General features: G+C 40.0%; 1 protein-coding gene across 1 annotated transcript in view; it reads left to right on the top strand.

Annotated features, from left to right (window-relative positions):
• itgbl1 (integrin, beta-like 1) overlaps window positions 1-16,724 on the top strand; it is a 111,083-nt gene that overhangs the window by 41,679 nt on the left and 52,680 nt on the right. Inside the window, exons 6-7 of the mRNA XM_036579028.1 lie at window positions 8,533-8,673; window positions 9,904-10,050. Of these exons, the coding sequence (XP_036434921.1) occupies window positions 8,533-8,673; window positions 9,904-10,050 (288 nt within the window). The remainder of the gene's footprint in view (window positions 1-8,532; window positions 8,674-9,903; window positions 10,051-16,724) is intronic.

Below are 16,724 nucleotides of genomic sequence, written 5' to 3'. Positions count from 1 at the left end.
CCTCTTACGGCATAAGTAACTTCTACTGACAAGTATAGATGAGAACGGGACACCTTTTGGCTCCATTCCCAGGCTATCGCTGGGAAGGGAGGAGAAAAGTATTCCTTAGCGCTGGACGGAAAAAGGATCTTCCAGGGAGTCACTTTGAAATTGATTACAGCACACGAGTGAAGGACTTAGTAAGTGGTACACGGTCTGTGCTTCACCACATAGCTGAATTGCTAGCCGTGGTCAAGTGCTGTGCCCACAGCCCGTAAGTGTGGTCAGATATGACTACAATACCACTCAATACCAAGTGTGATGTGGATCAATAATGATTAGAAAAATAACAACACATTTATTTATATAGCATCAGTAATGATCGAGGCATTGAGGCAGGACATATGTGCTGTGCGGCTGTAATAGGGGCCATACAACACTTGTAGTCCTCACAGGCACGGGTCAGTACACATGCAGGCTTTGTTTCTACGCTCATTGTCCATTTTATCCGCTCCACTTACTATATAGGTGCACTTTGTAGTTCTACAGTTACAGACTGTAGTCCATCTGTTTCTCTGCATACTTTGTTAGCCCGCTTTTACCCTGTTCTTCAGTGGTCAGGACCCCCATGGACCCTCACAGAGCAGGTACTATTTGGGTGGTGAATCATTCTCAGCACTGCAGTAACACTGATGTGGTGGTGGTGTGTTAGTGTGTGTTGTGCTGGTCTGAGTGGATCAGACACAGCAGGACTACAGTCTGTACTTGTAGAACTACAAAGTGCACCTATATAGTAAGTGGAGCTGATAAAATGGACATTGAGCGTAGAAACAAGGAGATGGTCATAATGTAATGCCTGATCGGTGTATAGCTGTAGGAAAAAAAAACGAACAGCAGTGACTGCTGGAAAAAAATACAAGGATGATTAAAAAAAAAAAACTATAGGACTTTATAGCAAGACAATAAATAAATAAAAACATTAAAAACTGTTGCGTGCAACTTAGATTATTTTTTATTGCTCAGTGTAACTATCAAGTTGCATGGAAATTATGTTGCAGGCAACTCACATGCAACATGCAGTTAGTTTCATGAAAATTTTACAAGCTTTAAAGTAGGTGATTCCACTAATCAGAGGGATGTCTAGAAACTTATGAATTTAACATGTGGCTGTTCTAAAAAGTTGATACCTAAACAAATGCCCAAACAAAATTTATTTACTTTAGGCCATAGCTTACCAAGTACTATGCATCAGTCCATCATTTTCAGTAGTAGTAGCCACAGTGAGGAATAAATATCTTTGGCCTGATGGTGTTTTCAGGCTGTTTAGTGAAGCTCCATATGACATGATATGGTGCACAATGTCCCTGACTCAACAAATAATCATACTGTACATAGAGAAAGGGTCACAACACACACATACCTGCTCCTTTTATCTCTGTATGGATGCATTGGTTCCCCTCTGGAGTATTCTGGATACTGACAGCCATTCCAAATGGATTCTGACAGGTATTCTTCTGCAAAATGTTTTGAGCAGGGTTTATGTAATGCCTGTGGCGCCTTACTAATCAGTGAGATTGTGTTGAGGGAGAAGCACTCTCTCTCTCTCTCTCTTTTCTTTCTCTCTTTCTCTCTCAGAGCTGCAGGTATCCCTGCCAGCTGGAAAGGCCAGACTCAAGCAAACAGATCAGAGCAGTGGGAGGGAGGTCAGGTTGTTCAGACCACAAGAGGGGAGAGGTGCTCACTAATTCAGAAAGATTTCACACTGATTTTGCATCTGCTTTCTTAAAGGTGATCCTGTGAAAAAACCCTAGAGAATAAACATGACACCTCATTCCAGGAATGCTATTCAAGGCTCCATGTTCGCTTTAGTGTGAATAAAAGATACAACGATTATCTCAGGGATGAAAGAGAGAGAGAGAGAGAGAGAGAGAGAGAGACAGAGAGAGAGAGAGAGAGAGAAAAAAGAGTGAGAGAGTGCTTAGCGGTAATGACCTCTTGGTGCACACTTCTTGCTATAATGATTATGACCTCTTAAAAGACTTCTTAAAGACTTCTCCAGCATTCATATTCAAATACAAATTCAACTCTTTATATATGCAGGGAAGCCCAGCTGGGACTGAGGCTTCAGTGAACGCTCTCAGTGAGCAGGAGAATCTAAAATATATCTCGACCTACTGAAGTGTAACAAATAGTGTAATTCTTTTTTGGATTCTTGCCCAGCTATCTCCCCAGTGTTAGACACTGGCAGTTCCCACTCACTGTCTGAATTTTCTTTTATGGTACAGCGCCAACCAATCTGAGCATGAGAAGCCAAGCACAAGCTTCCTCCAAGACACTTGAAGCTGACCACCACATCTTTTCAAAGGCGCTTGAAGGAGGGTCATGCATTCTTAAAATTTCTTGCTTGTTGGCTTGAAAGTATGGTTCCAGGAACAGCCTTTAATGTCAGCCTTTAAGTCAGAGACCACCCTTCACTTACCATTTCCATGCAAAACAGCCATTAAGTACAAGTTATCCATTTCTCAGTGTGAGGAAAAAAGCAGATGTACTTAACAGATACTAACACTGTAACGTAACAGATCCAGCCAGACACTCGCGGTAAAAAGAAATGAGGCTTTACCTTTACAGGGTTTGATGAGACTCATAATTGATGAACAGGCATGGGGCAAATCCAAAAGGGCAAAAAGACAAAAAAGCAAACACAACAAAGGAAACCAGATCCAAAAGGGCAAAGACAAAAAGTCCAAAAATCCAGCAACAAGGTCTAAAACATGAGAAGGACAAACACAGGCAAATAGGAAAAACTCAGTAGTTCTACAAGGAGAAACAAAACCTCGCAACTCATCTAATCTAAAGCATGGGCTTTTGGACTAAACTGAACTGGTTATATGACACATGACACAGGTGCAACCTATCAGTATTCAGGTGATTGTGAGCAGTGATAGAAGGATTGAGAAGTTCATTGGTCATTTGATCTCCCTTGGGATTCTGGGAAATGGAGTCTAGGTATGAGTCAGAGGGCTGCATGACAAACACAGAAATCTCAAAATCTGTTGTTAGTGTGTCCACACTTTGCCTTCGTTACAGCTTGTTACAGCATTGTTTTCAGGACTCTTGCTTATGTGAAGTTTCCTTATACTTTAAAAATGTTCTTCACACAGGTAGATCTCATTTACAGTAATAATTCTTTAAAGAACCGTCTACAGTAATGTTCTTTAGGGAACTAAAAGAGGTTCTTCTATGGCATCATGTCATTTGTAAGAGTATAGGGTAGCTGAATGTGCACACTGCCTGATTCTGTGGCTGATGTAAATCATTGGCATGCACTGCACTAAGCCACACTTTCCATCCAGAGAACACAACCAATGGTGCTCTCTCGAATGGCTTTGGCAATGTCAGGTTTCCAGCTCTATTCCTGGCAATAGAATGCAACACTCTGCCAGTTGCACCCCTCCGAAAGCCCAAACAAATACCATAATCCTCTGACTATATGGAATCCAAATATGGATCACAAACCAAACTCTAAAACTTTGCCTCACCATTTGAAACTGCACAGCAGTTATGTTATATAACTGGCCACTGGACAAGGGGAGGATACCACAAGGAGCAGAGTTTTCAGTAGGAAAGTCCTTGCTGTCAGCTGTGCAAGCCACCCTGAGCTAATCACCTAGCTAAGCAAACGCTAGATTGTAAAGCACTGTTTGAGAAGTTTGAGTGTACTTAAATTTTGTGAATAGTTGTTTGTCCAGCTTAAGCTTTGGGTTTAGCATGAGAACCGTTCTGTACTGCCCGTCTTTTTGTTGTTGCTAGAGTGGTTATTAACTTAGCTTACTAGCAATCTAGAAAAGTAAAGTAGATGCATCAGCAGTCATCTACAACAGATTGAGTAGTTTGTTACATAAGGCTCATTCTGAAAACCGCAAATTGAATGTTATAGTTTTTAAATATTAATCATTTTAAAACATTTTATTGGTCTGGCTTTTAAACAGCTTTTTCTGTCCTTTTTTCCATGTTTGAAAAGCAAGTTCCATTAGATCTCAGTGATTTCTGGACAAGCTGTACTGCTGAAGTCACTTGTGTTGACATCCAAGGGGCCATTTAACAAACTTCACTTGAGCCACTATAAAGGAACAGCCCTTAAATGGCATCAGGAATTGTTCTAAAGGGGAAAAAATGAGATTAAGGGTGTGTTACAAACAGTATTGAAAGAAATGGTGGTTTGCAGTGGGAAAGAAATAATATCTGTATAAACATGAAGAGAGATGTAAGGTAGCCCTTTTCTGCACAAGACCTGCTCAAACTTTACTACAATTCTCCACATAGACAGAGCCAGCTCACTTTTTATCTCCAGCTTATCACCTTCAGGGGTTACCAGTAACATATCTGACATCATTTAGGCATACAGGTCTTAGATTAGTTGGTAAGCTAATCGTATATGTACTATATGTCTCATGTTTCTTCTGAAGTCACAGGTATTAATAGTGAGTTTGACCTCCCCTTTTGCTGCAGTAACGGTCTCTACGCTTCTGGGAAGGCTTCACACTAGATGTTGGAACATTGCTGTGAAGATTTGGTTGTTTTCAGCCACACAAGCATTAGTGAGGTCAGGTACTGATGTTAAATGATGAGTTCTTGATCACAAATGCCACTCCAACTCATTCCAAAAGCACTTGAAGGAGCTCCATAATGCGCTTCCACTGACCTAAGCTGGGGGCTGTATACCCCTCTAGCTAAAGCAGTGGCACTGGGCACCGTGACCTTAGGCTGCTCCAGGGCTTTTCTATAAAGATCTGATCTGGAGATCAGTAATATGTGCACTTTAAACTGGCTGAATTTGGACATATTGTGTATTTTTAGTATGCTAAATAGCATTAAATGTGTGTTGAAATAAAAGCTTACCACATATAATAATTCATCACAAAAGAAGAAGCAACAATTGAAACTTTCATTCTCTTATCTAGCGCTGCATTCCAACTCGTCTAAGACCGGTTTGAATAGAACTCAAACTCAGATGTATTGGAGATGTAGAGTGCAGGCTCCCTGCTTTAAAGAGTGGAGCTTCTAAAAACAGCTCAATGCTCTAAACAGACAAAGGAGAAATAGGATGAAGGTGGTGCTCTTCAAGAGAACACACGTTTGTTTGTTTCAGTGTGCATAGCAATACTGAAGCGTTTCATCACTCTCCACCCTCTTCAGTGTTCTGTATTCCGTTTCCAGCCTTCAATTACCCATTCTGCTATGCAATTGACTGCTCTCAGTGGATCACTGCTATCTTGTTAAATGCCAACATCACTTTCACATTTAGCCAGCCAACCTCTCAATCCCAGAAATAGCTTGCCATTCAAATGGAAAACGTAAGCGTCCAAGGCTTCACATTAATATCAGTTTTGAACAATTACATGTGGTTGGGTGTAAGACTTTGTAAAAGCTTCACTAAAAAGGCAAAACATATGTGATATGAAAAAGATAGACAGTGTACTTTATAAATCACATCCAGAATAAGCGTGTAAGTACACTGTCTGAGTACAGTCGACATCAATCAGGATTCACAACACATTTCCCTTTCATACCGCAGTGTATTTCTGAGTGAAACGTGATATTAGGGAGGGTCTCTGAGCTGGCTTTGCATGTGAATATGGTGATCATAAATATGTTTTTGAGGTGTGCAAAAGTCACTACACTTTGATCAAAGACTGTGATCAAACAATTTTGTTTTGTTGCCTCTTTCTGCAGGCCCCCTAGTGGCCATTTCACCAGCAGAATGAAAAAAATCGACTTTTCATTAAGAAAATTAAATAAAATAGTTTCCCGCGTAATTGTTATCAGATTAACTAGTATACCTTTGGCTCTCTGTGTGTGAAATGTTGTGACTCTGTGTTGAGCTGCTAGAGAGGAATGAGGGGTGACATTGGAATGTTGAGAACCCCCCGCTGTGAAAACAATCACACTTCTTATTAAAGACGGCCGTGCCAAGATGTAATGTGCAGCACAACTGAAGCTTTCATCATATAAAACAATTTTACACAACTGCCACAATAAAAAATAGATTCAAACACTATTTTTTTTTATAAATGCTGACTTGCTTGTTCACCTACAATGAGGAAAATTTAGTTTTCTTCCAGTTTAGTTAATCATATATATTTTCATCATACAAATATATTCCATCAATGTTTTCGAAAAAAAAATGTATAGCTCAACTTTTGGATGTTCAAAGCAGACAGAAATGGTCTTTTACATATTCTTTATTCAGCTATTTAATCTTAAGATGTCTTGTTCAGTAAAAACTATAAATCATTCGCTAATAAGATAGGCATGCATTTTGTATTTACATTATATTTACATTACATTTTATGAGTTTGATACAGTCTCCTCTGTTTGAACAGCAAGGCCAATTCTTTTGTTTATGCTATACACAGAGGACATTTGGGTTTGAGATTAAGAGGTGCATATGAGACAACACATCAGAATTTCAGCTTTTATTTGCTGATATTTACATATAGATGTGTTAAAGTAAGTCTTAAAGTAAATTAAAGTAAATAGTACTTTTTGTTTGGTTGCATATTCCTTGCGTGCAATAACAGCATTAAGCCGGTGACCCACTGACATCACCAGACTGTTGCATTCTTCTGTTGTGATCCTTTCCAGGCTTTTACAGCAGCTCCCTTCTGTCTCCTCTTCAATAGGTGAAATGCATCCTCTATTGGGTTAAGGTTTGGTGATTGACTTAGCGAGTCAGAAACCTTCCACTTTTTTCCAATGTTGAAGTCCTTTGTCGTGTTGGCAGTATGTTTTGGCCCCTCCTGCTTAAATTGGAGTAATTTCTCTGTAAATTGCCAGACAGAAGGTTTCTGTAGACTTCTGAACTCATTCTGCTGCCACCTTCATGAGTTACATTATCAATTAAGATTAGTGAACCCATTCCAGAAGCAAATATGCAATATGCAAGCCCAAGCCATGACACTACCTCCAGCATGCTTGACCAATGTTGCTCGTATGTTTTAGATCATGAGCAGATCCTTTATTTTGGCACAGTTTGGCCTTGCCACCACATTGGTAGAGGTTAAACTTGGTCTCATCTGTCCACAAAACTTTTACCTCTGCCCTATGGCCCTACACCTGTCAGTCACATGTTCCAATATTTATGCTCACTTAAAAAATGGGAGGGTTCAAATAAACAGTGCCATGTTCTACATTGCCACGAAATATCAGGAAATAAAAGCTGAAATTCTGATCTATCATCTAATATTCTTTTTTTGATCTCAAAATTATGCCAAAATAAGGTGGCATTCATTGTGTCTTCTAAACAAGAAATGAGATTAATTCATAAGTAAAGAAAGAAATCAAACTACATAAGCATACATTGCATCAAAGCTCCATGCAGGTCGGGCCTGTGACAGGTTTGGGGCTGGTGGTAGCAGCAGCAGTGTGAGGAGGCTGCCAGTTGGCACAGCTCCCTGTGTGCTCTCCCCACGCTGGAGCAGATAAGAGAAAATGGGATTTCCACAAGCACAGCTTGTGTTGCTGGCCTGGCTCGGGTGCGTCAGAGTGGAGGTGCTTCCCCTGGCTCTGTCCCCGGCGCTGCAACCTAGCAGCTCAGTCTGAGAGTAGGTGTTCTTGTCAGGCTCTCTCCATGCATGCTCTGTTTACTGTTAGCTGGAGCCACTCCAGAGCATCCAAAGCCTGGGGAGAAGCCGCCTCTCACCTTCACCAACACTTCAATTATGGTGACATCTTTCAGGCAGCAAGCCCTAATACAGTTGCTCAAAAGTCCATGCTGCCTATATATGAAAATTAAGCTGCAAAAGCAGCCTGTTTTAAGTTTACAGTTTTTGTGACACGACAAAGTCTATGCATTTACATATATCCACGTATGTAGCCTACAGCGGTTTAGCACCACCCTTTCATGCTGAAGTTATAAGGAGTGTTGCTATCCAGATCTCTTTTTCTATAAAGCACAATACAGGGCAGCCAATCAGAATAGAGATCATTTACATATATCAGTCCTATAAGTTCAGTAAGAAAACTTTATTCATGTTTGGTTATGAAGGTTGCTTCTGTAGTTTTGTATCAAAGCTCTAAGGCTAATATAATTAACACGTAGGCTAATTGAAGCTTGTTCTCATTCTTTGGCATCATACAAATAGTATACCTAAAGCTTCACACACTTACCTTAATCCACATGAAGGTGTAAAGGCAAAATGATACTGTTATCTATAAAAATGAACAGTATTCCAGCTTCAAGATACTACTACTGTTTTTAGCCATGCTATGTCTTTTTATCAATTTTTATAGATAATAGCATGTTGTACAGCATCAGATACCACATAAGCAAGTCTGTTTGTCTTTAACAACATAATACAGTTTGAGGCAAGTATGTTATTATTTAGGCATGCAGTTTATATGACGATAATTGGTGTGGTACATTTGTGGTCCTGGGAAAGTAGCAAATTTTGTTCGTGGGAAAGTGACACTAAGCAAAACAGCACATGTCTGTTGGGTTTGGTTTAGTTGAGCTAACTAAAGCTGACCTCCCTTTGTGATTTGTCTTGCTAGGGACCTGTATATGTGGAGAATGTACCTGCTATGATGTAGACCCATCAGGCGACTGGGGTGACATCCATGGAGACACCTGCGAGTGCGACGAGAGGAGCTGCCATGCAACATATGACAGATACTCCGATGATTTCTGCTCTGGTAAAACAGCTGCTTTACGTTACCTTTACTTCCTTACACCTTTTAACTCTTTTCTGATTGTTTAGTAGAAAATCAAACTTGCACTTTTTAATTTTAATACCAAACATAGTCAATCAGCCAAGAAATGGATCCGGAAGTTCGCTTCTTTAGTTTTGCATTGGAGCTACAAGGTGAATGTAGCTAACAAGGAATGTAAGCTTTTGTACATCAAATAGCATCATGCAAACTGCACGTCTAAATCATTACACATGCACCTAAAACCATGTAGAATTGTTAAGTAATGATGTGCATGCATGCAGAGGGGAGTCAGATTTGGTGGGAGATCCAGAATTTGTTACAATACCTGTTGTCTACATAGCTGCCCTCAGCATTCAGCTACACTGTGAAGTTTTGTTCATTGTTATAGTTTACAGTAGTCATACTGCGCTCTGCAACCTCAATGACATATATTTATGGAAAGGATTAAGGTGACTATTGGTTTCTAGTGCTTGATAACGACGTTAGCCTTGTAGCTCCAGCAATAAACTAAAGAAGCAAATTTTGGACACCAAACATGTCTTAGCTGATCGGCTGCATCTGGAGTACGTGGAAAATTGTATAAATTTGATTTCTTGCTGAACTGTTCCTTTAATTTGTTTTTATTGCTGTAGCATGTGATGTGGCCAAAATATCTTGTGGTTTAGTAAGTCAATATTATTATGGTTTGTACATGTACCCTGATTGTAGTCCAGCGGTGGAAATGCTGACTTAGCTGAAGCATTCTGGGTGGAACTGTGTGCTGTCCTCACGACACTCCCCCCACCCATATTTCCCCTTTAGCAAACACAGACCTGCCAGATTAGCCTGAGCTCACGAACATAAGGCAAACACGAAACACACACGGACATCTGTTTCTAATACTGAGGAATAACTCAGTGGCCAGGACTGTATGTGCTTGTTGGAATGGCTTTTTTGCCCAGCCAGGGAAGTGCACTTTCAGAGCATTCTTTTGTTCATTCTCAGGCCACTGGAGCTTTGCATTAGCACTGAACTCGCCTCGTTAGTTGTGTTTTTCAAAAACACATGCACACCCACGCATTCAGAGACACACAAACACACCCACACACAGCGGGATTATCTGTGCCAGTCTCCACAGCAGCTTCAGGCACAGTTTAAGCTGATCCCTCATCCTTTGAGGACACTAAATCCTGCTCTGTGTTGTTTTCCCTTTTTTTCTTCCCATTTCTGAAGGTCACGGTCAGTGTAACTGTGGGAGGTGTGACTGTAAAGAGGGATGGACAGGCAAGAAGTGCGAGCATCCTCTCTCCTGCTCCATTTCTGCAGAGGCCAGTCTGAAGAAGTGCAGGGGAAGCTCCAACCTGCCATGTTTTGGAAGAGGTAAATCAAATGAATTCACTGCCTGTTCAAACTGGAAGTCAGTTATCCAGTTCTAATGTGTCGCAGATGGGACCCATGTATGCCCAAGCCCCTCCTCCTTTCTCTCAAAAATAATAGCGCCTTTCCTGAGTGGTTCTAAATGCATGCCACTGTGCAAAACCTGTGTAAAGCTTAGAAGGACGGGCACGGTTTGGTTGTTCCAATAAATGTACAAAATGTGATCTGGAACATCTCCCTGATCACACGGTGCTGCTGTTTCCCATACTTGTTTTGGCTTCCAAGTGGAGATCACGAGCGCAATGCCAGGTGATGCCACAGCCATCTGTGGCCACGAGTCCAAGAAAGCATAATTGGTCTCACTGTCTTTGGGTGGCTAGGATGGTCCTCCTTCTCCTCACATCACCTAGCCAATGCAGGCATCTGTTAACTGTGTTACTAAATTAGTAATTAGCAGTGTTTTCCAAGCACATTGAGCTGTCCAGTGACATTGCATTAGCAGCAGTTCAAAAAAAGGTGTGGTGGTGCTTCACATGTCTCGAGAGGAGGCATGTGCTAGCCTTCGTCCTGCCCAGTTGGTAACAACATGTGATGGGGAGACCTAGCTAATGGCTAATTAAACCCTAAACTTTTTAGCCTAATGATTTAAGTTTACATCGTAGAACAACAGCAGCTGGGGCATATAAATGTATATTTCCTGTGATGTCACAAGAACAAACTCATTTACATATATCCACCAGTTGAGCCTCCAGCAGTTTAGCTCTGCCCACTTATATTGAAGTTATAGTGAGTGATTCAGCCCTGAGTGCTTTTTGAGTGGGGGCACAATACAGGGCAGCTAATCAAAACAGAGCTCATTTATCTTATATCTGTCTAAAAGGCACAGTAACAATAAACAGTCTGGTCTCTGTAGGTTTCAATTAAAGTGAATAACTGACATGTCACAAAAAATGATCTAAATAAGACTGTGTAAAGCCAGAGTAGACTGATAAGTCAAAGTGATGATCAGTTATTAATCTCAGCTTTAATGAGCTCTGCTAAAGCCTGAGTGGACTGATAAATCAATGTGATTATCAGTTATTAATCTCAGTATTACTGAGCTCTGCTAAAGCCTGAGTAGACTGATAAACCAATGTGATGATCAGTTATTAATCTCAGTATTACTGAGCTCTGCTAAAGCCTTAGTAGACTGATAAACCAATGTGATTATCAGTTATTAATCTCAGTGTTACTAAACTCCTTTGAGGGATGATCAAACTGAACAGTCTCATTAGTAGTGGACGTTCATGAGTGATAAGCTTAGCATTAGTGTTGTACTGGACTTGTGCAGGTGCTTTGTGGCAAGTATTGTATCTGAACTGTAATGTACTGTAATGAAATGTGTTACTGAATACATTTAGGAAAATGTGTTCAGTATTCAGCCATCACTACTTTTTCGAAGTAACCTACAAAGCACCTAAGTTTACAAACTTTAAAAACACACTGCCAGGCTTTCTGAATACCTATACTAATTTACAGTCTAGCTGCAGTAGACGAACTGCAGTAGACGAACTGCAGTAGACGAACTGCAGTGATAGAGAAATGAAGCCTTTCTTCTTATAGACTCCATTCATTGTTCAGACTCCAAATACAGACTCAAGCAATTACAGTTTTTACAACTTGTTTGCTTTATTGTCATAAAGCTGTCATCATATGGTACAGCTGCAAAAAGTCATTAATACTGTGCAAGCCTCACTGGAGCAATCTAGACACTTGCATTTCCAGTGGTCCATTTCCAATAGTCTGGCTAGTGTCAGCTTGGATCATATTGTAGTGGTCACCGCTATTAGAGAAGACACAGCTTATGCACAGTTTGTTGTGCTTTATTAACAGGCTGAAGTTGGCTTCAGCCAGGACGTACATAAAGAGACTTACATCTGCCTCTCTCAGCACTCAGCTCTCACTCCTGTTCTTCCTGTCTCACAAATAAACAAATAGCCAGTGGGCCTTGCCTTACATAGACTTTATAGAAAACCCAGCAAATAAATGCTGTAGAACAATCACCCCAAAACTAACAGGAAAAACATTTCCCAAACCTGCTACAAAATGTTTTATTCATGCTAACCTTAGACTGATTAGAACATGACGATTGAACCTTACTCTTTACTTGATCATGTCTTAGCGAGACTAGCAGCATTTGGTGTGCATGTAAACAGATTGTGTGGTTACGGATGTGCTTTGTGAATCATTTTGATATTTCAGTATCCCTAAGAGTCAGTGAGGAACAAATTTCTAGATAACCACCTGGAAGAATACATCAATAGAAAGACTAACAACAAAAACTGCCAAAATGGGCAGAACTAACATAGGACTGCAGGCTTACTTTTAGATGATAGCACTGAAGGTTAAAAATTGGAAGCATTTTTTTTTTGATAATCACCGAGAGAAATTGGTAGATTTTTTTGGATGAGTAAAGGAAGCTGCCTCTTCAGAGAAGCTAATGAGCTAATGCTAACTTGTACAAGGTTGGATGCTGATGACTTTTATCTTTTATCCTTAGTGGGCAATGTGCCAAAATGTTAGTTTGTCACAGAAATACATGTTCATTGTTTCTGGGCCTAGTTTACATCAGCTAGAGTAGTTAGCAAAGGCCACACCAGAGGACCAGCCGTGCTATCTTTGCCATTTCAGCCACATCCTTAACAACACATCCTTGGCAAAGTGTAGCATTTGGCTCAGATAATGCACAAAAAAGGTCTTTTTTTGCTTTTCCTGGCTACTTGCAGCTTAAACAGCAAGCTGATTGGCTCTTTTTTTGAAGGGCAGGCCTTTCCTCCTAAACAGACCCCATAATAAGCCTTACAAGCTTTCCCATTAATTTTTCAACCAGTGACCTGCCTCCACCTTTATAACATCTCTGTTATGATATAACATACTTACTCACAAAACTGTCACATTTTACAGTCCTGTAAACATAAAATCTGTAGCCGGTATATTTTCTCTGTCTTCCCGAGATGAACCGTACAGTGACTTTAGTCTAGTGCCTGCTTCTACAGTATATTAAGCTGCTTAATATACTGTATGCTGCTTTCAAGTCATGTATAATGTCAGTAATATATTGCATTTATGCGATCAGTGCGCACAAACATGTACACAATGTAGTTACTAGTAGGCAACTTGAATTTTTCATTGAGCCGTGACTTTCGGTGTTGAGGCATGTCAACAAAACAGCAATAGTTGAACTGTTAACTGGATGTGTTTTAGTTATTCAGCAGCCGCACATAAACACTGCAGGCTACATTATTTTTTAATATCTTACTCACATCCACACACACACACACAAACACACACACACACCCACACACAAAAACCCCAAAAAGAGTGTATGCTATGAAATGATAGTAAATAGATAAAACATTACTCAGTGTGATGTGCATCCTCTGTAAAAGAAACCTACTCTCTTGGATGATAGAAAAAATACATTAAAAATAATACTACTAAAAAAAAATACATTATTCCCAGCGCATCCACCATGCTTCCGATCAAAAACACATATCACGTTGTACAACCTCTGAAGTCGTAAGGGGGAACTTCTGAGGAGGACTTTAAAGCAGTAACATCTATTGGGATTTTGTTAGTTGCATTGTGATTGGCTGTCTGTGTCAGTGTTTATGCATGTAGTGCACTGGCTTTTATCTTTCCAACGGGAAACAAACTTTAGCAAGCGGTTGCCTGCTCTGTGTGCTGGGACAAGTATTTTGGAGCAAAATCTAGTTGCTGGAAAAAGGTTATTCAAGACTTTCCTTTGAAGAATTTAGTTGCAAATAAATGAGATATCCCCAAATATGTGCCCGATGTTCATTTTTTGTTGTAGCCTGTTTAAAAGTCGACTGTCCCCACACATTGTGCATAAAAAATAGTCTGTCATTGCTTATATTGTATATCAGTCATGTGGCCTTTTCATGTCAAAGTAGGCGATTCTTGGTCACATTAAGCAATAAAACATACCAGATCTTCTAACGAGATTTCGGCTTCCAAAACTGACTTTAGACAGATCTTCTAGGTGAGTATTTAGTAATTCCAGCTGACGCATTAGTACAGCTACTGATTATTTAGTAGTGCCATAGCACAGCCACTTAACATCGCTGTCACAAAAAACCCTTACATCAGCAAAATGTAATTCTAAAGGAGAAGGACAAAAACGTTCTTATGTTGAAGCTACACTACGTAAGTTTCTTGTGGAAGCACCATGTGGAAGAACATTTTGTGCTTCAGACCCTTTCCCTAGCAGATCAATCTGATGTTTGCGAGCGCATTGCGAGAGTATCAAAACAGAACTCAGTCAAAACTTTGTGAAGGACGTGTCTTTAAGGATGTAAGTGAATGATCTACTATTGTCATCATATCTTCACCAGTATAATGTTGATTTTGAGACCTAAACAGATCTTTTTTTTTGAGTCTGTACGTGTGACGTTAATGTGTAAATACACATCACGTGGTCAGAAAAACTCCCGCCAAACCAGACCCAACACCTCTGACTTTTGAATTACTATTTCAGGCTTTACAGGGTGACCCAAAGCAGCACACACACACCATATATTGGCATGCTTTTTTCCTCCTGACTCAGTAATGCTACTTTTTTCATAGTGCTGCTTTAATGTAAAAAGACTTTATGTAAAATCACTTTGAAACATTTCTATTGGTCTATTTGTCGTGAAATGTTGTGTTTCCAGGCGGTGTACAGAAAATAAATGAAAAAAATAAGGTTTTGACATGGCAGCGACATATTTATTGCAGACGATTGCATGCCTCAATAACTCTTGGAGCGAGGTTTTTCAGGTGTTTCCTCTAAGACAACGTAATATGAGATCCTTTGAACAGAAAATGGAAAAGTAATGATCAGTCCTGCTAGACTGTACAGTAGAGCTCGGAAAATGTAATAGCACAACGATATTATATTGAGTTACACTAAGCAATTTTGCAGCACAATGGCAGGAATGAGTGTTTTGGCAGAAGCCGCTGGCGTTCCCTGCACATGTGTGTACTTTGGAACAGTGTGAACCATAGATTCCTCAAGTCCTGGATTTAATGGAGCGCTGTGAATGTTCCACCCCAGACGGATATGAGCGAGCGCTCCTCTCACAGGGCCACTGCTACAGTCACACTGCAGAGCACACATCAGAATGGCCTCTATTCACATAGCATAGTGTCTAAGCACAAAACAAGACCACCAACAGCTGCTGAAAATGTGAAGCAGCTCTTTGGCTGTGCTGTATGGACCCTGCTTTTATGATCATAACACAAATGCACAAATAAGGTGCTACAGTGCAGCTTTGCATGTGTGGTTGTGGTCTTTTTATGACCATTGATTCAGGCAGTAACCTGGAGAAGAGCTCAAAGGTGAGCCGTTAAAGGGGAATTCCACCAATTTAAAAAAAAAATATATATGTGCATACTTAAGTTCTAAATTTCAAAGTGGTTATTTCCTCTTTTTTGCTCATGGCAACCAGTAGGGCAGCACCTCAGCACCCATAATGGATGAAAGACCTCTGGTTAGCGTAGTGTTAATTTCTGGGTCAGTAGGGGCAACTCTCACAAAGATATGGCTCATTCTACCAAATAGGTTCAAAGTTAGAGGTCAAAACACATTTGGGACTTTTAACTGACTTCTTAAAGTAAATGATTACATTTTGTCACTAACAAAACAATCATAAAACTACTGAATCTTTCCGAAATGCATAACTCAAAAATGCCAGTACATGACTAGCAAACACAGCACAGACATTACATCTATAGTTTGATTTGATCACCGGTGATAAGTAATGTTAACTAGCTAATATAAAGTGAAGACAGAGTTGTGTCCTGATGCTGGTGGAGTTGATTAGCACCTTTTTTTTATTTTATTTCAACATACATTTTATTTTACCATGACAATGATTAATTCAGGAAATAGAAAGTCATGTTTATAATGAGTTGTGATGTTCAGTATAGGCTAGTGAAATAAAAACAGTGTTTTAAAATTTGCAAAGTGGCCCAGTTTTGTTTTTCTCATTATACTTCTTATTACTCTTCAGAACAAGCCAATGATAAAAGGAATGAAACAGTTCCAATGTTAAACTGATTGGAAAATGTCTCTTGGTTGCCATTGAATGTTTTAATTTGTGGGTTGGTTTAAATCAAAAACTCAGATTATTTCTATTTGTTGCTTCATTTATTGAAACTATACCTTTTTTAACATTATGCCAGCCATGCCCATAGCACATGCCATGTTAGGGCTGGTTGGCTCAAGTGCACAGCATGAATTTAGCCATGAATGCACTAATACCAGGACTTTGAAAGCGACTGCTAAGTTGGGGTATCCTAATGTATGGTATGCCTGGGATATACGTCATTTAAAACCGCGCCAATCAAGCCCACTCTCCCCTACAGTACACAGTTAAAGATAGTGAGAACAGTATGGCATACATCCAAAAGGATATAACAACAGCAGTTTAGAATGTGCAGCATTATAGGATTGGGGTTTGTGTGCTGGAGTTTTTATCTGTTTCATGATTCATGCAGCTTGAGGGCAAAAATGTTTTTTTAAATCTGCTGGTCAGTGTTTTGATGCCAACAGCCTCACGGCTAGAGAGCCTCCTACACAGCTTGAGTGGAGAACAGCCTCGTGTAATGGTCTGTGGTTTGTGTCTCGCATCACT

Source organism: Colossoma macropomum, unplaced genomic scaffold (genome assembly GCF_904425465.1).
Source record: "Colossoma macropomum unplaced genomic scaffold, Colossoma_macropomum, whole genome shotgun sequence".
Lineage (NCBI taxonomy): Eukaryota > Metazoa > Chordata > Actinopteri > Characiformes > Serrasalmidae > Colossoma > Colossoma macropomum.
Note: the sequence above shows the minus strand (reverse complement) of the source record. Positions and strands in the feature narration are given on the sequence as shown.